At 42.8% G+C, this 24,184-nt stretch overlaps 1 protein-coding gene across 1 annotated transcript in view; it reads left to right on the top strand.

Moving 5' to 3' along the window:
• The window catches only part of PPM1E (protein phosphatase, Mg2+/Mn2+ dependent 1E), a 267,386-nt gene extending 243,869 nt beyond the window's left edge, over positions 1–23,517 (top strand). The window contains exons 5-7 of the mRNA XM_033922820.1: positions 14,624–14,767; positions 19,639–19,732; positions 22,253–23,517. Of these exons, the coding sequence (XP_033778711.1) occupies positions 14,624–14,767; positions 19,639–19,732; positions 22,253–23,322 (1,308 nt within the window). The 3' untranslated portion in view covers positions 23,323–23,517. The remainder of the gene's footprint in view (positions 1–14,623; positions 14,768–19,638; positions 19,733–22,252) is intronic.
• Positions 23,518–24,184: the final 667 nt, after the last annotated feature.

Here is a 24,184-nt window from a genome sequence, read left to right on the forward strand (position 1 = left end):
CAATGAATATGCATGAGATCTATTAGCATACAATGAAAGCAGTGCATGCAAATAGACCTCATGTATATTTATTGGGGAAATCCTGAAAATCCGACTGGACTGCGGCCCTCGAGGACCGACATTGGACACCCCTGGCATATTCAAACAACTTTATCAGCTGAAAAGAGATGAAAACTATCCAGCTTAATGAGCATGCTATGCTTTTCAGTCTGACAGAAACTGTTTGGCTTAAGACACAAGCACTACTTTTGTCATCTAATCAGAAACACACTCCCCCTTCGTATTCACGAATTCAGTATCTACGGATTTGTTTATTTGCGGTTTTAAATTTAAAAAACTATTAAAATTTTTGGGGCAATTTTGAGCCCTGTAAGCCCCCTCCTTAAGCCTTACCTGGTGGTCTAGCGGGTTTTCAGGGCAGGAGCAATCTTCCAACGCTCCTAAGACTACGGGAGCTCAAGGCAGCCATTTCCTGTGAGCAATCTGCATGGGGCAGGAGCGTGGGAAGATCGCTCCTGCCCCGAAAACCCGCTACACCACCAGGTAAGTCTTAAGGGGGGGGGGGCTTTCAGGGCTTAAAATAGCCAGGGGAAGCAGGGGTTAGGGGCATAACTGGCCCGAATATTATTCGTGTTTTTTTAATATTCGCAGGCCGGCTCTTTATACAAATTTAAAAATATATATTAAGCTGTAAATGCTTCAGCTATACAAAAAAGAAGAAGGTAAAATACAGTGGGATAAATGTATGTCTTTGTATATTATATGTGAAAAGAAAAGACAATATAATAGAGATATCTGGTCATCAAAACATCAGAGTGCATAGATACCCATATATAAAAACATAGAAAATACCTTCCCTATATGGTGCCGAACATGTATTGTGAATTAGTGATTTTTCTAAATGTGGAGGAATTTTACAAAAAAACTGTGTAATCTAGTGGTCTCAAATTCGCGGCCCGGGAGCCACATGCGGCCCGCCTGGTACTATTTTGCGGCCCACAGTCTGTACTAGTGCTGCCCACTCTTTGCAGTGTCCTCCGGTTTCCCCCTGGCCTCCCGCTCTTACCTTCAGATAATTACCGCAGCCTGCAGAGAGGATTGCCAGTGCTGTAGCGATCCTGGCAGGCTGCTGTCGTGCTCAGCAGCATATTCCCTCTGCCACGATCCTGCCCCAGATGTCAGGGGGGGGGGCAGGACCACGGCAGAAGGAACATGCTGCGGAGGCCGATGGCAGCCTGCAAGGAATGCTACAACACCAGTGATCCTCTCTGCAGGCTGCAGTAATTAGTTGAAACTAAGACCTGGAGGCCAGGGGGGAAGCTGTAGGACGCTGCAAAGAAGGGTGGAACAGGCCTTCGGGGGGGGGGGGAGATTTATAAACTATAAAGAGTTTTACCTCATGCAAAATTGTCATTTCTTTAATAAGACATTAACTATTTTTTTGCGGCCCTCTAAATACCTACAAATTAAAAATGTGGCCCTGCAAAGGGTTTGAGTTTGAGACCACTGGTGTAATCTGTTTCCAAGTTCAGGCCATTAAGAATGATGGATTGAAGTTCAAAGATGATCTTTTGTTCCTCTTGTAACAAAATAGAATCAACATCCCCTCTCCCTTGTTCTAGGTCTAATAACTTTAAACACAAAGACTTTAAGGTCGGATGTTTCATATCCTGCTGTGTTCCAATGTTCAACAAGTAGAGTTGATGTTATATTTCTATTTAGCAGTAAAACTGGGGCCATGTTAAAGTACATCACAGAATTACCTACACCGGGTTTTAGACACTTGCCTAATTTGCCTCTGCTGTAATCTTCTCCAAAATCTCACGGGCATCCTGTTCGCCACCTCATCTCCCTCCCATCCACAGCACCTGGGACCTGTAATCCACAGTCTAAAGAGCAGTCGGGTACACAGACAAAATGAAACTTACAGCCTGTTTTTTAGTGACTGCCGCGCAGCAATAGCCCCAAAGCCCTTTGAATCTGTATGGGCTTCGGGGCCGTTACCGCGCAGCAGCCGGTAGTACGGCTTTGTAAAACAGGCCCTTAGAAACAGAGAAAAAGGAAGGCAGGTAAAAGCCATATGGCCCACTTAGTCTGCCGAACCACGTCATTTACTATCCCCCTTCTCTCCCTTAAAGATCCAACGTGCTTGTCCCAAGCTTTCTTGAATCCAGATACACTTTTTGCTATTCCACGCAATAGAAACATAGAAAAATGAAGGCAGATTTTTAGGACCCAATATTTTGCTGCATTGAATTTCCAGAACCAGCTAACACGTAGCCAGTTAAGTGTGATATTTAGCACTAAACCGGATATGGCGAACCACAAAAAGCTATAGGACTCACTATGCAGTTACCTAGGCTGGTTAAGTGCCAGCTCCATCCCTGGAATGCCCCTAAAATAGCTGGTTATCAGTTCAGCACTAACTGGTTATTTTCATCGATACTAACCTGTTTTTTTAGGAGTTAAGTGTCCCTAAAAATTAGTCGTTAGCCCCAAACAGGTGATTTGAAGGTGACTTGGCTTGGGCAGACCTTAATAGTGGCAAAGCTGGGTCATTGTGGCAGCTTTCAGTCGGCCTTTACTGCAATCACTGTAACATATGGATTCCCAGGGAGGGGGCAACTATTTTGAATCTGGGTTAAGAGGGAAGGGGATCAGGTGCATGCAGCTTCAGTTGAGTCCTGCATTTTGCTGAGCTTACTCAATGGTAGCTGCACCCTTACATTTGCCACACAGGCTTGGCACATTAATCTTTTCTGTTAACAGGCATTAAGTTCCAAACCTGCCACACTTTAATGGAGGAAACTCTTTGCTTTCCCTACTGTCCCATTTAATCCCCACTCTTCTGGCTGTCAATGTCCAGAACTGCAGCCAAAATACTGACTAATGTTTGAACTCGTATTACTGATTTGGAATAAATTACATAGAAATGTTTTTGGAGTCCACAAAAGGACTCTACTGGTGCAATTAATCACCCTGACAGATGAAACCTAATTAAGTGAAGCATCAAATTTACAAGATTTGTCTCTAACTTGAGAGTGGGAGGTGGGGTGGGGGAAGAATAGTTTTGACTTGTAGTATTCACCTTTGTAAATCTAAAAGAAAAAGAAATCACAAATGGCAAGGGATATAGTAGGAAGTAATTATAACAGAGATGAAAAAAAGACATTAATTGGCTTTTTTAAAAAAATGCCCACCCTCTGTGCAGGTACTTGCAAGTACTTACGCTTGAATACAACAGATGTATTTTGCTGGTGGAATTAGGCACAAACAACACATATTTTCAACAGAAAAAGTACACAGAGGGAAAAGCAGATGCAAATTTCTAGAGGTGCTTCCCTTCTCCTTAAATCTCAGCAATAATCAAAGCAAAACTACAAGTATGATTATAGAAACAGAAACATGATGGCAAATAAAGGCCAAACGGCCCATCTAGTCTGCCCATCCACAGTAACCATTATCTCTTTCTCTTTCTGAGAGATCCCACGTCTCTCCGAGACATCCCACTGCACAGATAAAAACAACTTGTAATGTCTCCACTAAAGTGGAAAATTTAAATATTGGCCTTAAAATACGTAATACTTGATTTGGACCAAAAAATGCCTATTCACGGCCTAAATTTTTATGTGGGACTAAAAACTGCATGGAGAAATTTAGGAGCCCAATTTCTACATGAATAACAAGATAATTAACCCTGATAATTGAGTGCTAATCAATTATCAGAGCTAACTGGCATCAATTAAAATCTACGCCCATACATATAGGCGCCGGAATCTACTTGTAAATTTTGTACACAGATCCAAAAAGGGGCACGACCATGGGAGGGGAATTGGCAGATTGGAGCATCCCGGAATTTATATGCAGTTTGACATAATAAGGGAGATCCATCTGTAATTTAGGGCAAGAATTTGCATCAGGTGGTGTTGGGTATAAATTCTCTTGCCTAAAAGCGGTCACAGATTCCATCACCAAATGCTATTCTATAAACCAGTGGTTCTTAAACCTGTCCTGGAGGACCCTCAGCCAGTTGGGTTTTCAAGATATTCCTAATGAATATGCATGAGGCAGATTTGCATGCCTTCACCTCTATTATATCTTGATATAATATCTTGAAAGCCCAAGATATCTTGAAAACCCAACTCCAGGACAGGTTTAAAAACCACTGGTTTACAGAATAGCATTTGGTGATTTCAGAGATATATTAGCAACCAAAACTTTGATGTGGAGAGGTGTGATAAAGTTTGATTATTCATGCAGAGGTGACATGAAAGATTCAACTGATGGTACACATGTTCATTGTTCATCCTGTGATTAACCTTTCAAATTCTGGGCCAGTGCCTTTGTAAAAAGAGAGAATTTGAGGCCCCTGATGAAAAAGCCTACTCTCTGGCAAGCAGTATCACCTAAAAGGCTTCACACAGGTGGAAACCGGCATCTGTAGAAACCGGTGTTTTAGATTTCTGGTGCAAAATGGCTTTGAAAGAGGGGAAAGGCAGTGTCTTGACGTAGCTGAGAAGAGTGAATATCAACCAGAGGTGTTGGTCTGTAAAACCACAGTAAGGAAACAAACACACAGCAAATGAATAGGATAAAATCCAATCTACTTTATTGAAGATAGCCTGACGTGGCCACATTTCGACCTCAGGCTGTGTCAGGTTAAATGCTAAAATTTAAAAATAAATAATATACAAGATAAGACAATTAAGTTCATGAACTCATCCAAGAAAAAGTGCTACATACCTCATTGCTGAATATCATCACTATGGTCACTTTCAAAGTACTCCCCTTGGGAAACTATGCACCAACGCCAGCACTTAGTCCACCCTTCAAAGCAGTTTTGGAGCTCTTTTTCTAGAATGGCCATCAGAGCTGTCATCAAATTACCCTTAATGTCCTGAATCACATCAACATAAGAACATAAGCACATAAGCAATGCCTCTGCTGGGTCAGACCTGAGGTCCATCGTGCCCAGCAGCCTGCTCACGCGGCGGCCCAACAGGTCCAGGACCTGTGCAGTGATCCTCTATTTATACCCTTCTATCCCCCTTTCCAGCAGGAAATTGTCCAATCCTTTCTTAAACCCCAATACCGTACTCTGCCCTATTATGTCCTCTGGAAGCACATTCCAGGTGTCCACCACACACTGGGTAAAGAAGAACTTCCTAGCATTTGTTTTGAATCTGTCCCCTTTCAGTTTTTCCGAATGCCCTCTTGTTCTTTTATTTTTCGAAAGTTTGAAGAATCTGTCCCTCTCTACGCTCTCTATGCCCCTCATGATCTTATAAGTCTCTATCATATCCCCTCTAAGTCTCCTCTTCTCCAGGGAAAAGAGACTCAGTTTCTCCAATCTTTCAGCGTATGAGAGGTTTTTCATCCCTTTTATCAGACACGTCGCTCTCCTATGAACCCTCTCGAGTAACGCCATATCCTTCTTAAGGTACAGCGACCAATATTGGACGTAGTATTTCAGATGCGGGCACACAATCGCCCGAATTTCAAAATTTCCTTTCAATATTTCCTTTATCTTAAGAACATAAGCACATAAGCAATGCCTCTGCTGGGTCAGACCTGAGGTCCATCGTGCCCAGCAGCCTGCTCACGCGGCGGCCCAACAGGTCCAGGACCTGTGCAGTGATCCTCTATTTATACCCTTCTATCCCCCTTTCCAGCAGGAAATTGTCCAATCCTTTCTTAAACCCCAATACCGTACTCTGCCCTATTATGTCCTCTGGAAGCACATTCCAGGTGTCCACCACACACTGGGTAAAGAAGAACTTCCTAGCATTTGTTTTGAATCTGTCCCCTTTCAGTTTTTCCGAATGCCCTCTTGTTCTTTTATTTTTCGAAAGTTTGAAGAATCTGTCCCTCTCTACGCTCTCTATGCCCCTCATGATCTTATAAGTCTCTATCATATCCCCTCTAAGTCTCCTCTTCTCCAGGGAAAAGAGACTCAGTTTCTCCAATCTTTCAGCGTATGAGAGGTTTTTCATCCCTTTTATCAGACACGTCGCTCTCCTATGAACCCTCTCGAGTAACGCCATATCCTTCTTAAGGTACAGCGACCAATATTGGACGTAGTATTTCAGATGCGGGCACACAATCGCCCGAATTTCAAAATTTCCTTTCAATATTTCCTTTATCTTCAGGTAAAGAAAAAAGTCATTGGAGGCCAGATCAGGTGAGTAGGGAGGGTGGTCCAATGCAGTTATTTGTTTACTGGCTAAAAACTCCCTCACAGACAGTTACGTGATGCGTTCTCGTGATGCAAGAGCATTGAGGGACCATTTTTACATATACCTTGCTCATGCCAAGATTTTTAGTTAAGATTTTCTTTTTTTTATATATAAAATCTTTATTCGTTTTAAAACTTACAATAAGTATGACAGTGAGTTAAAACATTTTAACATTAAATAGAACACTTAATAATCAGCAATAATCCAAATCATATAACTTATCTCCCTCCCTCCCCACCCTTCCATAGAAAATATAAAAATCATGCTTTTTCAGCCTTCACATGCTGAGGAAAGCTAGATCCTACTTCAGCCAACAACACTTTGCCATCCTTGTCCAATCCATCATCCTCTCCAAACTAGATTACTGCAACGCCATCTACTTAAATCTATCAAAAATTTTTTTTATCATATTCTAAGACTCCAACTAATCCAGAATACTGCAGCCAAACTGATCTTCTCAAAACGCAAATCTGACCATGCCTCCCCACTCCTTGCCAAACTTCATTGGCTCCCAATAATCTCCAGAATCCATTTCAAATGTTCCTGCCTGGCTTTCAAGATCATTCACGGAATCCTGCCTCCTCTTATCCCACTGTCTTTCAACTCCTCCAGTCCTGACTCCTCCAGAACTGCCCAAAGGCTTAAACTAGCCTTCCCCTCTCCACGCGGCATCCACTATTCAGGCAAACTGGGAAAATCCCTTCTCTTCAAAATCACAGGTCTTTGGAACGACCTCACCACCCCGCTGCGGAACCTGAGCTCCCTTCAGTTATTCCGCAAACAGCTGAAAACCTGGCTTTTCAGCAAATTGTAGCTCTATCCTTCCCCCCTTTCTCTCCCCCCTTCTACACATAAGTTCATGTAATCCTTTTTCTTCTTCTCTACCCTATTTTAAGTTCTTGTAAACCGTGTCGAGCTCCATTCTCATGGAGATAATGCGGTATAAGAACATAAGAACATAAGCAGTGCCTCCGCCGGGTCAGACCATAGGTCCATCCTGCCCGGCAGTCCGCTCGCGCGGCGGCCCAAACAGGTCACGCCTGTCTGCATCACCAGAAGGGGCTCACTTGCCACCTTGTTTTCTCATTTAAGTCCTATCTTCCCATCGTAGTCCTAACCCTCCGGTCTTGCACATGCACGACCTATTGGGTTACTATACTTATTACCTGGTTAGCTTTCTATACCTGTGTTACATCCCAGCATCTCTCTCAGTATCCCACGATCCCTTTATCCCTCAGGAATCCGTCCAATCCCTGTTTGAATCCCTGTACCGTACTCTGCCTGATCACTTCTTCCGGTAGCTCATTCCATGTGTCCACGACCCTTTGGGTGAAAAAAAACTTCCTTGCATTTGTTTTGAACCTATCTCCCTTCAGTTTCTCCGAATGCCCCCTCGTACTTGTTGTCCCCTTCAGTCTGAAGAATCTGTCCCTATCCACCCTCTCTATGCCCCTCATGATCTTGAAGGTCTCTATCATATCTCCCCTGAGTCTCCTTTTTTCCAGAGAGAAGAGCCCCAGCCTATCTAATCTCTCGGTGTATGGGCAGTGTTCCAGCCCCTTTACCAGTTTCGTTGCTCTCCTTTGGACTCTCTCAAGTACCGCCATGTCCTTCTTGAGGTGCGGCGACCAATACTGAACGCAGTATTCCAGATGTGGACGCACCATCGCTCGATACAATGGCATGATGACTTCCCGCGTCCTGGTTGTTATGCCCCTCTTTATGATGCCCAGCATCCTGTTGGCTTTTTTCGAGGCCGCTGCGCACTGTGCAGATGGCTTCAGTGATGCATCCACCAGCACACCCAAGTCTCTCTCAAGTCTGCTGTCTCCCAACAATGCCCCCCCCAATTTGTAGTTGAACAACGGGTTCTTTTTCCCTATATGCATGACCTTGCATTTTTCCACGTTAAAGCGCATTTGCCATTTGTTTGCCCAGTCTTCCAGCTTGTCCAGGTCCCTTTGCAGGTCCTCACACTCCTCCCTGGACCTAACTCAACCGCACAGTTTGGTATCGTCTGCAAATTTTATAACCTCGCACTTTGCCTCCTTTTCCAGGTCATTGATAAATATGTTGAAGAGTAACGGCCCCAGCACCGATCCCTGTGGCACACCGCTCGTGACTCCCTGCCAGTCAGAATATTGGCCCTTCACTCCGACCCTTTGCAGTCTACCCGACAACCAGTGCTTGATCCATCTGTGCACATCCCCTCCCACCCCGTGGTGGGTCTAGATTAGATTAGATTAGATAAGTATCATATGATAAAAATTTTTCCCCTATCATTCTTATATTGTTAAATAATAAACTAAAACTTACCCCCCTCCCCCCAGTATTGAACTTGTAAATTTAAGGGAAAAATGGTATCTATTCAGTACAATATTTTGTTAATGGCTCCCATACATCTTGAAACTTCCTTAAATACCCCTTCTGTGTAGATATTGCTCTTTCCATTTTATATATATGGCATAACGAGTTCCACCAAAAATTATAGTTCAATCTATTCCAGTTTTTCAATTACATGTAATTTGTTGTATGGCGACCCCTGTCATTATAAGTAAAAGCTTGTTATTATTTGAAGATATCTGACTCTTTGCCCTCATTGACATGCCAAATAATATTACTAGGTCAATGCCACCGGGTTTTCTAATAAACAATTAATTTGGCCCCAAGTTGATTTCCAAAAAGCCATAATAAATGGACAATAGAACAATAAATGATCTAAAGTCCCTGCTTCAAGATGACAATGCCAACATCTATTAGACTTAGAGTTATCTAACTTTTGTAACCGAACAGGGGTCCATAATGCTCTATGTAACAGAAAAAACCAAGTTTGTCTCATAGATGCAGACACTGTACATTTCATCCTCCAAGTCCAAATTCGTGTCCATTGAGCCACAGAAATTTGATGCTTAATCTCAATGCTCCAAATTTCTCTCAGACCGGTTTTTCTTAACTGTTTCTCTATCGATGTTTAGTTTAGTTTATTATCATTTCTAGCTCACCTTTATCCAAGGCAGACAATTACAAAATATACATACACAGTAAAACAATTAAAATACATACAAAACAATTATCATATACTCGAATATAAACCGAGATTTTTGGGCGAGAATTCGTGGGAGCCAGTCAAGATGCTGCTCAACGCCGAGCAGGAGCAGCAAAGCTCGCTCCTGCTTGGTGCTGCTCAGTGGCTGAAGAAACCTAATCTCATGGCAGCAACCACCGACCAGGTTAGCAGTGGGGCAGGAGCATGGAAAACTCACTCCTGCCCGCTGTACCTCTGGACCACCAGGGATCAGCAGAGGAGGTATGAGGACAGGATAGGGAGGAAGGGGCACAGGGTGCAGAGTCTGACAGGGAAAAGAGGGTGAGGGAGGGAGAGAAGAGGACTGGGTACAGTGCCTGACAGGGGAAGGAGAGGAGAGAAGGGGTCGGTGCAGTGCTTGACAGGAGGGGGGCTGGGTGCAGTGCCAGACAGGGGAGGAAAGGGGGCTGGGTGCAGTGCCTGGCAGGGCACTTGAATATTAAGCCACCTGACTTATATTTGAGTCAACCATTTTTCCTCCTTTTTTTGGGGAAAATGGGAGTCTCGACTTATATTCGGATCGACTTATATTCGAGTATATTTGCTAACAAAGCTGTTTGCTTAACACATCCAGACATCTCACTGAATACTATTCTTGATGGTACAGAGCACATAGCTTCCTATTCACTGTTGAAGTCGTTACATCACACTAAGGCCTCCTTTTACGAAACTGCACTAGCAGTTTCTAGTGTGGGGAGGCGCACTGAATGGCCCATGCTGCTCCCGATACTCATAGAGTTCCTATAAACGTCGGGAGCAACGCGGGCCATTCAGCGCAGCTCTTTACGCTAGAAACTGCTATCGCAGTTTTGTAAAAGAGGGGGTAAGTGCCATATTTCAGAATATAAAACAAGTGTTTTTTTAACATTTGCTTAAATTCCTGCAGATCTTTCAACTGTCGTAAATACACAGGTAATTTGTTCTGCCATGCTTCTCACAGTCATCCGGTGATTTTGATGCACAATTTGACAAATTTTTGCTGTGTTTTCATCAGTTCTGCTCTTTACTGGCTGCCCTGACCTCTCTTCATCAGTGACGCTTTGTCTCCCCTCAGAAAAAACATTTAATCCATCTATACACTGCTGTTTTCTTCATGGCATTATCCCCATAAACTTGGATTAACATCTCCTTGATTTCGCTTCCACTCTTGCCAGGCTTAATAAGAAATTTAATGTTTGTTCATTGCTCTAATTCAAGCGCCGACATTCTCTCGATGGAACACAAAAACATTCAACAACAATAATGAATGCCATTCAGCAAGACACCACCATACATTGATACAAACACAGCAGTGAGACACTGATAAACCAAGGTTATGAAAGGTAACCGGGCTGTTTATACAGTGCTGCCAACGTAAGCGCACAAAAGCAAGTTCATGAACTTAATTGTCAGATCTCATATAAACATATGATACTATGCAAATACATCATTAAAAAACATATACTTTTATTTATTTATTTTTACAAAGAAAGCATCCATATCATTAAAGTTATCTTCAACAAAGTAGATAAGAACATAAGAATTGCCGCTGCTGGGTCAGACCAGCGGTCTATCGCGCCCAGCAGTCCGCTCATGCGGCGGCACCCCAGGTCAAAGATCTGTGCCCTAACCGAGACCAGCCTTACCTGTATTCGTTCTGGTTCAGCAGGAACTTGTCCAACCTTGTCTTGAATCCCTGGAGGGTATGTTCACTTATAACAGATTCCGGAAGAGCATTCCAGTTCTCTACCACTCTCTGGGTGAAGAAGAACTTCCTTACGCTTCTACGGAATCTATCCCCTTTTAACTTCAGAGAGTGCCCTCTCATTCTCTCTACTTTGGAGAAGGTGAACAACCTGTCTTTATCTACTAAGTCTATTCCCTTCATTATCTTGAATGTTTCGATCATGTCCCTCTCAGTCTCCTCTTTTCAAGGGAGAAGAGGCCCAGTTTCCCTAATCTCTCACTGTACGGCAACTCCTCCAGCCCCTTAACCATTTTAGTCGCTCTTCTCTGGACCCTTTCGAGTAGTACCGTGTCCTTCTTCATGTACGGCGACCAGTGCTGGACGCAGTATTCCAGATGAGAGCATATCATGGCCCGGTACAGCGGCATTATAATCTTCTCCGATCTGTTCGTGATCCCCTTCTTAATCATTCCTAGCTTTCTGTTCGCCTTTTTCGCCGCCGCCACAAATTGCGCAGACGGCTTCATTGACTTATCAACCAGTACTCCCAAGTCTCTTTCCTGGGGGGTCTCTCCAAGTACCGACCTGGACATCTTGTATTCGTGTATGGAATTTTTGATACTGACATGCATTACCTTACACTTATCAACATTGAACCTCGTTTGCCCTGTCGCTGCCCAATCTTGAGCGTGATTATGTCGCATTGTAGATCTTCACAATCCCCCTGCGTCTTCACTACTCTGAATAAGAACATAAGAATATAAGAAGTTGCCTCCACTGGGTCAGACCAGAGGTCCATCGTGCCCAGCAATCCGCTCCCGCGGCGGCCCATCAGGTCCATGACCTGTAAGGTGACCGGTGTCTAAGCCCTTTTAATCCCCTTGTCCTTCCCTGTAAGCCCTTTCATAACTTATCTCTACCTCTATCTGTATCCCTCAACCCCCGTGTCCTTCAGGAATTTATCCAATCCTTCCTTGAAGCCCGGTAGGGTACTCTGTCCTATTACAGCCTCTGGAAGCACATTCCAGGTGTCCACCACCCTTTGAGTGAAAAAGAATTTCCTAGCATTGGTTCTAAACCTGTCCCCTTTCAATTTCTCCGAGTGCCCCCTTGTTCTTGTGGTTCCCAATAGGCTGAAGAATCTGTCCCTTTCCACCTTCTCTATACCTTTCATGATCTTGAAAGTCTCTATCATGTCTCCTCTGAGTCTCCGCTTTTCCAGGGAGAAGAGCCCCAGCCTTTCCAACCTGTCTGCGTAAGAAAGGTTCTCCATCCCTTTTGCCATTTTCGTCGCTCTCCTCTGAACCCTCTCAAGCATTGCCATGTCCTTCTTGAGGTATGGTGACCAAAATTGGACACAGTACTCCAGATGTGGGCGCACCATCGCGCGATAAAGCGGCATGATGACTTTCTTCGTCCTGGTCGTAATTCCCCTCTTAATAATACCCAACATTCTGTTCGCTTTCTTTGAGCTGCTGCACATTGTGCAGTTGATTTCATTGTTGCATCCACCAGCACACCCAAGTCTTTTTCAAGGTTACTTTCCCCTAGCACTGATCCCCCCCATTTTGTAACTGAACATCGGATTCTTCTTCCCTATATGCATGACTTTGCATTTCTCTATATTGAAGTTCATTTGCCATTTATTTGCCCACTCTTCCAGTTTGTTTAGGTCCCTTTGTAGGTCTTCACATTCTTCCGCTGTTCTAACCCTGCTATAGAGTTTGGTGTCATCCGCAAACTTTATAACTTCACACTTCGTCCCCTTTTCCAGGTCATTTATGAATACATTGAACAGTAGCGGTCCGAGCACCGACCCCTGCGGAACACCGCTCGTGACCCTTCTCCAGTCTGAGTAGTGGCCCTTCACTCCAACCCTTTGCTTCCTGCCTGCCAACCATTGTTTAATCCATCTGTATACGTCCCCTTCTACCCCGTGGTTCCACAATTTTCTAAGTAGCCGCTCATGAGGTACCTTGTCAAAGGCTTTTTGGAAGTTGAGATAAACGATGTCTATGAGCTCCCCTTTGTCCATCTGGCTGTTTATCCCTTCAAAGAAGTGCAGTAAGTTTGTTTGGCATGATCTTCCCTTACAGAAGCCATGTTGGCTCGCTTTCAGTTGTCCATTTTTCTCTATGTGCTCACTGATGCTGTCTTTTATCAGTGCTTCTACCATCTTGCCCGGGACTGAAGTCAAGCTTACTGGCCTGTAGTTCCCCGGGTCGCCCCTCGCTCCCTTTTTGAAGATAGGAGTGACATTCACTATTTTCCAGTCCTCCAGGATATCCCCAGTTTTCAAGGATAGATTACAAATGTGTTGGAGTATTTCCGCTATTTCGTTCTTCAGTTCTTTTAGTACTCTTGGGTGGATTCCATCTGGTCCTGGTGATTTGTCGCTCTTCAATCTATCTATCTGTTTGAGGATATCCTCATGGCTTACCTCTATTTGCGACAGTTTTTCTTCTTGGTCTCCACTTATGATCTCTTCAGGTTCTGGTACATTGGATGTGTCTTCGCTCGTGAAGACTGACGAGAAGAACTTGTTTAACCTCTCAGCTACCTCCTTCTCCTCCTTTACCACTCCCTTTCTGTCTCCATCATCTAACGGTCCTACTTCCTCTCTCGCCGGTTGCTTCCCTTTAACGTATCTGCAAATTTAATCACCTCATTCGTCGTACCCATTTCCAGATTGTTTATGAAGATGTTGAAGAGCACAGGTCCAAGCACCAAGCCCTGCTGGTGACGTTCTTCCAGTACGAGTATTGTCCATTTACCCCCACTCTCTGTTTCTTATCCGCTTGCCAGTTTTTAAACCATGTGTTTGTTTGCTGTGTGTTTGTTTCCTTGCTGAGAAGAGTGATACATGTGTTATTGCAACGTGATCACAGGAGGAGACCTGGTCAGGAGAATTTAGGTGGCATGATGAAGGTACAACTTTTGAATGGTAGTAAAAGCCAAAAGTCCCCAGTATGGCATAAAAGATCATTATTAAAATAGCAAAACTCTAGTGACCTCCTGATGCAGGTGTTTGCTGAAATGGGCTGAACTTGTACACTGAAAACAAAATGTGGCACCAGATCCTGGACTTCCAAGAGTGTAAAATTGTAAAGTTTATTGGTGCGAAAAAACAAATCAAAAATATCACAATGTGTTAAAAGTCAAACTCAAACAACGTAAATACACTTCATGAATAATGACCAGACCCTACACGGGCTGTGTATCAGCTTTTTCAAGCCTTCCTCAGGGGTCCTTAAAATGCAGTAACAGGCATTCAAAAAAACTGTACCGTAAGTCATTTGGATGAGTGCTTGTTTTAGAGTGATGATTGCCACACTGGCTGAAAAATGCTGGTACCTAGGTCCATTTCTGTGGTTGGTAGGACCGTCCTGGTGACGTAGACCACCCCACAGCATTGTTTTGCATCTGAACTTGTGAACTGGACATAAACAAAATAATGAAAAATAATTACTTCTTCAGCACTCAGACAGTTACAGCATGGGGAAAATGTGTTTAATTGGTCTTTTCTCTGTGATCACTTGTGTTGCAGCTACTGCCTCTCTTCGTATTTCCCATGTGTGAAAGTGCTACATTTTCCCCTGCACAATCTAATTTTCAGGTCATGGCCTCTCTTTTCAGAACCTGCGGTGTGGTACAACCGGTGTGGTGACCTTTATCAGAGGGAACATGTTGCATGTGGCCTGGCTGGGTGACTCGCAGGTGATGCTGGTGAAAAGAGGGAAGGCTGTTGAACTGATGAAGCCTCACAAACCAGACAGAGAAGTAAGGACTGCTGCCGCACACACCCTTAGACACAGACACAAGCATCCCAGAGAGAGAGCGAATATATATTTTCAGCCATTAGAGCAGGGGTGTCAAAATTCCTCCTTGAGGTCCGCAATCCAGTCAGGTTTTCAGGATTTCCCCAATGAATATGCATGAGATCTATTTGCATGCACTGCTTTCATTGTATGCTAATAGATCTCATGCATATTTATTGGGGAAATCCTGAATCCTGACTGGATTGCGGCCCTTCAGGAGGGATTTTGACAGCCCTGCATTAGAACAGTGGCATAATAAGGGGGGAGGGCGAGCGCCCCAGGCGCCATTTTGTTGAGGGTGCCAGCACTCCTCCTCCTCCCCACCCCCTTCGCCTCTTCCCACTCCTCCTCTCGCCATGCGGGCACCCCTCCTTCCCTTTCCCTGTATCTCTGAATGTTCACCACTGTGAGCAACAGCTTCAACGTGTTCCTCATAACCGCGTCGGCTGTTTAAAAATATTTAATGATAATATTGTAATAAATAATATGATTCAATATATTAATAATTGGGAGGAGGGTGGGGAAAATGGATGTTTTCTTTAATATTTGTGTAATATACTGTATTTTATGCAATCTGTTAAAGTTATATTAATTGTAATACACTGCCAAAGTTTGAAAATTAATAAAGAATTATAAAAAAAAAACCAAACAAACAACAAACTGTTTCGGCTCTCCCGACGCATAGGAAGTGACGTCAGAGGGAGAGCTGCCGCGGGTCGCAAGAGCACGTTGAAGTTGTTACTCTCAGCGGTGAACAACTAGAGGCACAGGGGAAGGGAAGGGGGCGCGCGCAGCGGGCTGTGGAAACATGGGCGGGGTGCCTCTCACCCTCGCTACGCCACTGCATTAGACAGAGGGAATTTTACAACATGTGAGCTGCACTTGTGTTTGCTGGCTGATTGCAATTTGGCACTTTATGTAGGTTTTCTTAATGACCAAGTGCCTTTTGTGGGAGCAGGTGGGCTAGAAATAGAAAAATAAAATCATCTTTCACTATCTCAAGAAGCTGAAACATTTGGTTCTGCTACTTGCTACTGTATATATTAACTTTTCTGCAGAAAACAAATAAGTCAGTTCCATATTATATGCTAGTCATCTGCAGTCAACAGATCACATTTCTGGCAGGGATTTTTCTTTTCTATTCTTTATTCTGAATTCAGAGAGACAGGCGTGAAATAGCTTGCATCCACGAGCAAGCAAATCAATAATAACACATCAGTCTTTTATTTTATAACACTCCTAGACTTTTCTCAATATAGATGGATATTTGGGTACTATAAATCACTTTTTTTTTTCATTCTCAACGTTTATTGTAAAGATAGTAACAAGATATAGAAGCTCATTTTCAAAGCACTTAGCCACCCAAAGTACCATAGAAACCTAAATGCTTTGAAAATGGGCCCCATAGAATACATCCTATATAATCTTATGCTCATTGCATATTACATTAAGAGCAAAAGGAACATTCATATTTAATTCTTCCCTCCTCTCTAAGTCTTAGGAATATTGAATATCCATTACCAGGTTTTTCCTTACAGAATTCACCAATCTTGAGCCCTTTTTGCTACCTGATTACCTTGCCTCTCAGTTTTCTCTGAATTGTTCTAATAAGGGTACTCGTAGAATAAACCTATTTAATTACCCTTCTTTTAAATCATGTCAATATAAGAAGTTCTTTGACAGAATTTTATCATTCCAGGCCGCCAAACTGAATACATGGCTTGGAAAATTAATACTTGAGGCCACTTCTTACTTTGATTTTAGAAAATCACTAAAAACACGCTTGTTTGACAAGTTTTCTTCTTAGTCAGGTTCCTGCCTAATCTATCATGAATTCTTAACAGTTTTTTACATCTTAATTGTGCTATTGGCTTAACTTTATTGATCTTATCAGATGTATCCTTTTATCGACTGTTTTTATTTTATTTTATTTTTTAAAAATATTCTTTATTCATTTTCAAAATTACAATAAGTGTTAAATATATTCATTCACATTCACAATAAATACATCACTTACAAACAATCATTTGGTACATTTCATAAATTCTTATCCCTTCCCCATCCCTCCTACCCATATAATTCCATAAATCATAAAAACATATAATAATAAAATTCCCCCCTCCCTAACTGTTTTTATTTTGTATCTAGATATCAACTGTTTATTCTGTATTTTAGATATTGACTGTATGTATTTCCTGTTGTGAACCGCTTCGAACTTCTGGTATAGCGGTATACAAGAAATAAATTATTATTATTATTACCATCTCATGATATCCATTCTTGATAAATATTCCATATTCTAAGGAATCTAATAAGATGTCCATTCCGGAATGCGGTTAGTTTTGTCATCTGAAACACATAGTCCAATTTGCATAATACATTAACAATGGAGATAGATTAGGCTGTTTCCAAACCTTCATAATAGCTAACTTACTCACTTTGAAAAGATGAGTCGCTTGCGATTTATGGATGTCCGCTTTCACTCCATATGGTTTGGATTGTAGTAAGGAGTTCTCAGCTTTAATTGGATAAATTATTTTGGCCTGGATTGTCTAACCAGTATCAATTTTTTTAAGCGCCAGTAGGTGTCCAAGCTCAGTAAAAAAAACCAAACACTGGTTAAACAACGTTTATAACTGAGTTTCAAGGCACCTATTGGCGCCAGAATTTTGCCTTCGCAGGCACTTTAGGCTACCTAACGGTGTCAGGTCAAAAGCACACCGGGACAAAGGCGCGCCCAGACAATTGAGCGCAGTGCGCGCCGCTGCGCCGCTCTAAATTACTGTTTTTAGGGCTCCGACGGGGGTGTGTGGGGGGAACCCCCCCACTTTACTTAATAGACATCGCGCCGCATTGTGGGGGCGTTGTGGGGGGGTGTGGGGGGTTGTAACCCCCACATTTTACTGAAAACTGAACTTTTTCCCTGTTTTTAGGGAAAAAGTTCAGTTTACAGTAAAATGTGGAGGGTTACAACCCCCCAAACCCCCCATAACGCCGGCGCGATGTCTATTAAGTAAACTGGGGGGTTCCCCAACAAAACCCTCCATCGGAGCCCCTAAAAACTGTAATTTAGAGCGGCGCAGCGGCGTGCGCTGCGCTCAATTGTCAGCGCGCGCTTTTGTTTTTCGCTCCGTTGTCTATGAACCCTACCTTACAGCCACTGTGGGTGTGGCTAATGCTGGAAGTGACTGGAAGTTAGGCCTGTTCGCTTTCACCATCCACCCAACTCCCAGACTAAATTTTAATTCTCAGGCCCTTTCCAATTGATAAGGTTTTCCTCCTGAAAAACCTTTTGGCAAAACATGAATTCATATAGAGGAAAAGAACAAAATGAGTGGAAAATGAGATGGATTTTTAGAAGAGCATTATAATTTAATTTTGGAGTTGGTTGGATAGTGGATATTTCACTTGGTGAAGGTAAACAGGCATTTTATATCTCTGGGCTTCTTAATGTGTGGTGCATGCTAATTCTATTACCGTGTTTCCCTGAAAATGAGACCTATCCCGAAAATAAGCCCTAGCATGATTTTTAAATATGCCCTACCCCAAAAATAAACCTAGTTAAAATAAACCCCGAAGGCCCTCTCTCCTGAATGTCCCCAACACTCCCCAACTCCATTCCTGGCACTAGTGCTGCCCTATTTGCTGAAAAAATCAGACTTGTTGATTCAGCGATCCCCACCCCGGTGAGACCTGACATACCGTCACTCCGAGGCCTTCTAAAACAGCGGCGGCGGCAGCGCTCTGAACAGGCTGCTTTGCAGCCTTCCCCGCCAGGACCTTTCCTCTGCCACATCACTGAAGATGTCATCAGTGATGCAGCAGAGGGAAGGCCCCGGTGGGGAAGGCTGCGAAGCAGCCCATTCAGAGCACTGCCACCACTGCTGTTTTTAGAGGCCTCAAAGATACGGTATGTCAGTCATACGGTGGGAGGATCAGTGGGGTTCTGCTGCAGAGGGGGATGGGAGGAAGGGATAGAAAGATGCTGTATAAGGGGATGGGTGAGAGGGGAGGAAAGATGCTGCATATATGGAGGAGAGAAAGGAAAGAGGAAGAATTGGGGTGGAGGAGAGGAAGTAAGAAATAATTGCTGTACATGAGAAAAAAATGAGACATCCTCTGAAAATAAGCCCTAATACGTTTTTTGTAACAAAAATTAATATAAGACCCGGCCTTATTTTCAGGGAGACACGGTAGGGTTAAACTTACACTCCTCCATAGTGATCATGTTACCTAGAAGACTATGACATAGATTTGGTACATGGGACCTCTTCTCCTTTCCCTGTTTTATATTTGGTCTCATGAAATTGTATGTAGTTTAGATCATGTATGTGAATTGTGAGCCGCTTTGGTTAAAAGCAGATTAGAAATGATCTTAAATAAATAAAAGAGCATCTTTGTTTTCTTAGGCCTCCTTTCTAATCCCAGCTTTGGTAACTGACTGTCCTTGTGACCTGGGCTGCTAGGTGCACCCATTTACCCCCACCCCTTTACAAAACCGTGCAAGAGTTTTTTTAGCACCGGCCGACACCCTGAATGCCTTGATATTCCGACGCTCATAGGAACTCTATGAACATCATGTGCGCTAACCGGCACTAGAAACCTCTTGTGCGGTTTTGTAAAATGGTATTGGGGGGAGAGGGGTTAATTTGTAACTAAGTAATAAGAATTAGGTTGGCGAGGCCACTTCATAATCTTGTAGCTGATTTATTTACAAGGTAGATTCAAGTTCTCTGAAGATGGAGAAGCCATTTAACCAAAAGCTGCATTGCAAACCAAATGTGAAACAAGATAATAATAAAATCATCTCTCTGATTTTTATTTTTGCCCTAGGATGAGAAGCAGAGAATTGAGGCGCTCGGAGGCTGTGTGGTCTGGTTCGGTGCCTGGAGAGTTAATGGAAGTCTGTCAGTCTCCCGAGCTATCGGTAGGGAATTATTTCATTTTCTTTCTCTGTGTGTCTTGCTCATTTTCTGCAGAGGAAGCTCCAGAAATTCTAGTTTCCATATATTACGAGTGCACGTCACATAATCACACACAATTGTGCACAGCAGGCGGTGGATAAAGGACTATGAACTAAACATCATATTACTTGGGGAAATCCTGTATCATTATTTCACTATTAGAAATTCAAATAAATGCTAACACATGTGCTTTTAATTTGTCTAACTAAAGTACATCTCACACACACCTGCTAATGCAGTATGAAATTGCGAAGGGTTAGGTCAGGCCTGCACAACTCCGGTCCTCGAGGGCCAAATTCAGTCAGGTTTTTGGGATTTCCCCAATGAATATGCATTGAAAGCAGTGCATGCAAATAGATCTCATGCATATTCATTGGGGAAATCCTGAAAACCTGGCCTGGCAATGGCCGAAGTTGTGCATCCCTGGGTTAGGTTAATAGTCTACCAAGACTGGTTTAAATTTTAAGAATTCATTTCCCAGCTGAACTTTAAAACCACAAGCAGCTTTATTGACCAGTGCTTTCATGGTGAATTGTGACTTAGTTAAAAAAAAAAATTGCAGCGTTTCTTTTCTGTTTTAAAGCAAATTTCACTTCTTAAAAGAAAAAAACAGAGTTCCATTTTACATAGGACATAGAGAATGAAATTGAGGCATCCAAGTCAGGACATGCTCAATTCTGGTGGTAATTTAGAAAAGGATCTCCAAACACAGGGACCGATGCTCAAAACCAACACCTGCATTAAAAAGCATTAGCCCTTGATTTCTGCATACATTATTGTGCACGAAATGTTCAAAGGCTCGAGCATGGGTGTTGACGAAAGTATTCCTTCAAAATTCACAGAAGAGAATGATGGCTCATACGCCAAAAATGTATTGCCCGGTCTGGAGCAGCATAGAAGGTTTTTAAGAGATTTATTGCCAATTTTGCACACTGAATGGCAAGTTTTCTTGTCTTTTGCAAGTGGAAGGAAGCCTGTATAAGTGCTGATAGTGAGAAACAAATGTGTGCGAGTCCGAACAAAACTGAAAGTGAAAACACACATTTTAGAGAATGACACGGGGACAAAATTTGTTCCCGGGCCCGCACAAGTCCTGGACAGTTATAATTTTATATTTAAATAATTTTATTAAAGTATAAAAAGAAACAATATTCTGAACAACTGTCATTTTATAAATCACAAATAATACAGAACAAGAATCAACAAACCCCCCTCACAAATATCCCCTCCACTATCAAGAAAACTGAACAAGCCAGATCACTTCAGAATGCTACATAGAAAATTCATACTAACAGAATACCTCGGTCATACACAGAGAACACAAATGCCAAATACATAATAGGCAACCAAAAATGATAAAATGACTTTCTGTTGTACAGGAGTTAAAATATGGAACTCCCTTGTGGCTCACTGCTACACCCCTAGCCTCTTCTCTGCCATCCATCCATCCATATCTCCCCTCCCCTTCCATCCAACCCTCCCCCACACCCCATGATGCCACCCTGACACCAACCTGACCCCTACCTTGTGCCCTACCTTATTATCCCTGGTGGTCTAGTGGCTTCTTTGGGGCAGGAAAAAACCCAACTCTTTCATGCCCTTGCTGCTGCTGGAGCTGTCGCCACCGCTGGTCTGAAGATTTTCAAAATGACTGCCGAGACTTCATGAAGTCTTGCAAGGCTGCCACATAAAGTCTCGGCAGCCATTTTGAAAATCTTCAGACCGGCGATGGCTCTAGCAGTGGCAGGGGCATAAAAGAGTTTGGCTCTTTCCTGCCCCCAAAGAAGCCAGTAGATCACTAGGGACATTAAAAAGTAGGCTTGTGTTGGGAGTGGGGGAGTTATTGATAGGAAGTGGAAGGGGGGTGAATGGGGGTAGGGGACTTGTTAATGATAAGCTGTAGAATCTGATGTCTTTTTTGTACTGTTGGTAGTAAATGTGATTCTTTCAATCATTGTTGGGATCTTAGTGAACAGGGGGAGGGAGTTGATACATGGAACCACAAACATGGATGGCAACAGTTGAATTGGTTTTACTCTGTTTATTGTTGTGTTATTGAACAGTCATCAATAAATATTTTTATAAATTTAAAAAGTAGGCTTGGGAAGGGTGCCCTGAGTCCCCATTACCACGGTATTACTGTGGCAGTGATTCCCATTCCCGTGGCACTACCATAGAATGGTCTACCGCTACCATGATAATACTGGGCAAAATTGCAACCCATTACTGCGGAAATTGCTGCATTAACCATTACTGTGTTACTCTTTAGTTCTGATCAAACTGATAGCCCAAATATACAAATGAAAACTAACAAAATAAAAAAATAAAAATCAGTGCTTGCTTTTGCTTCAAAACTATTTCTCTACACTATATGCCAATGGGTTTGAATTGTAACCTAACTGACATTTTAATCAAATGAGGTTTGACTACTGAAGGACAATGATTTTTTCTTTTCTTTTTTTTTCCTTTTCTGGTTGTTATAGGGGATGCAGAGCACAAGCCATACATCTGTGGGGATGCAGACTCAGGTTCCACTCTGTTGGATGGGTCTGAAGATTACCTCATTCTAGCATGTGATGGCTTCTATGACACCATGAACCCTGATGAGGCAGTGAAAGTTGTGTCTGATCACCTGAGGGAAAATAATGGCGATAGCAGTATGGTGGCACACAAACTTGTTGCTTCTGCTCGAGATGCTGGGTCCAGTGACAATATCACAGTTATTGTGGTTTTTCTCAGAGACTTGAATGCAACAGTGATTGTCAGTGAGGAGACTAACTGGACAGAGAACTCTTTTGAAGGAGGTCAGGAAGACAATGGGGATGATAAGGAGAATCATGGGGACTGTAAAGGGACAAGACCCCAACACCAGGTTTCAGCCCCTGCTGATTTAGGCTATGAAGGACGAATGGATTCTTTCACCGATAGAACTAGCCTCAACTTAGGACCAGATGTGAGCCTAATTGAAGGTCAAGGCTACCTAGACCCAAAACAGGCAGAAGGGGGTGAGCCTTGGCGTGCCAAATCTTTGCTGTCCAGTCAAGCTTTTGGTTCTGTTGTACCAAAGAAAGACAAATCTGTTAAAGAAGCCCTAGGTATGAAGGAATCCTCAGACAGCTCAACTGGACATGGACAGAAAGGTGCCTGGGAGTTAATTGTGCACCCTAATTGGTTTCCCACAGACCCTGAGTTATATAAGATGAAGAGCTTCTCACCTGTCTTTCGGGAGCTGAAGGGTAGATGGCCTGAGATCCTAGTAAAAAGCAAGCGCATTTTCTCACATATTCATCCCTATTATGCAAAGAAGCAGCGAGGAACTAAGGCCAAAACAAAGTTTCAGAAGATTCTCTGTAGCCAGGAGCCTTCCAGTCTGAAGCTAGGACCTGTGCTATCACTGCTGGTTCAGAACGGCAGTAAAAGTAGCTTGTATTGTAGGAGCTTTCTGTCATGGAGACAAACTAGTCACAAGGGTTACTGTGAGAGAAAAGAGGCAACGCTGAAACCGAGTAACTGTATACCATGTGTTGACCTCCTTAGGAGTGGTGAAATATAGAGCCAGTGTTGTGTTCAGTGAATTAGGTTAGACATTCTAAGAAATCTGACCACTGCCATCATGAGAGCACCACAATGGGTATTTCAGAATGAGAAGGTGTCTCTTATTTGCATGAAGGGTCCCCGGCAAAGGTCATAATGTTTTCTGTTACAAAGTAGAAGAATTTACAAAAAAAAAAAAGTCCATTCTTCTAAATGTTGGCACAGTCTTTTGGAGCATTGTGGCCTACCTAACTCTTAAATCACTTTCAGAAGCTAGTCTTAAGGTCTTTCCTGTCCTGCTTCAGTGAAAAGTGTGAGAAGTTAGGTCTGGACCCAATTCTCATTTTGACTTGGAGTTTGGTTGGATCAAACAGATATGCAGACACACAAAAACACATGTTATTTGGCTCAGAAAATAAGACACATTCATTCAGACTGGAAATATATTTTTAAAAGTCTGAAAATGAACTTCATTGTGATGTTTTGTGCATTAAAACTTGGGCTAAATTTACTTTTTCAGGTGTAAGCTAAAAATTTGGCATGCACACTAAAATGCCAGTTAATAACCTATGCACTAAACGGTAGCTCACACCTCAAAAATATTTTTTTTCCAAGAGATCACATACTAGTAGTGTGTGTGTGCCATAAGAAAAATTTTAACGTGCATATGACGAATCATGAAATTCCGTGTTAACCAACCCAAAGTGATAAGGTGGTAAGCCAAAAGATTGTATTTTCCTCCCACTCCCAAAATGGCCCTATCATCTTCCTCCCTCAAAGCTCTGACACCTACCAACAAACTTCTCCTTACAAACATGTATTCCTAAACCTCCAATCCCCATGAGTTCTGTGCTTACCATCCAACTCTCCCAGTACTCTAA

The sequence above is a fragment of the Geotrypetes seraphini genome, chromosome 15 (genome assembly GCF_902459505.1).
Source record: "Geotrypetes seraphini chromosome 15, aGeoSer1.1, whole genome shotgun sequence".
Taxonomy (NCBI): Eukaryota; Metazoa; Chordata; class Amphibia; order Gymnophiona; family Dermophiidae; genus Geotrypetes; species Geotrypetes seraphini.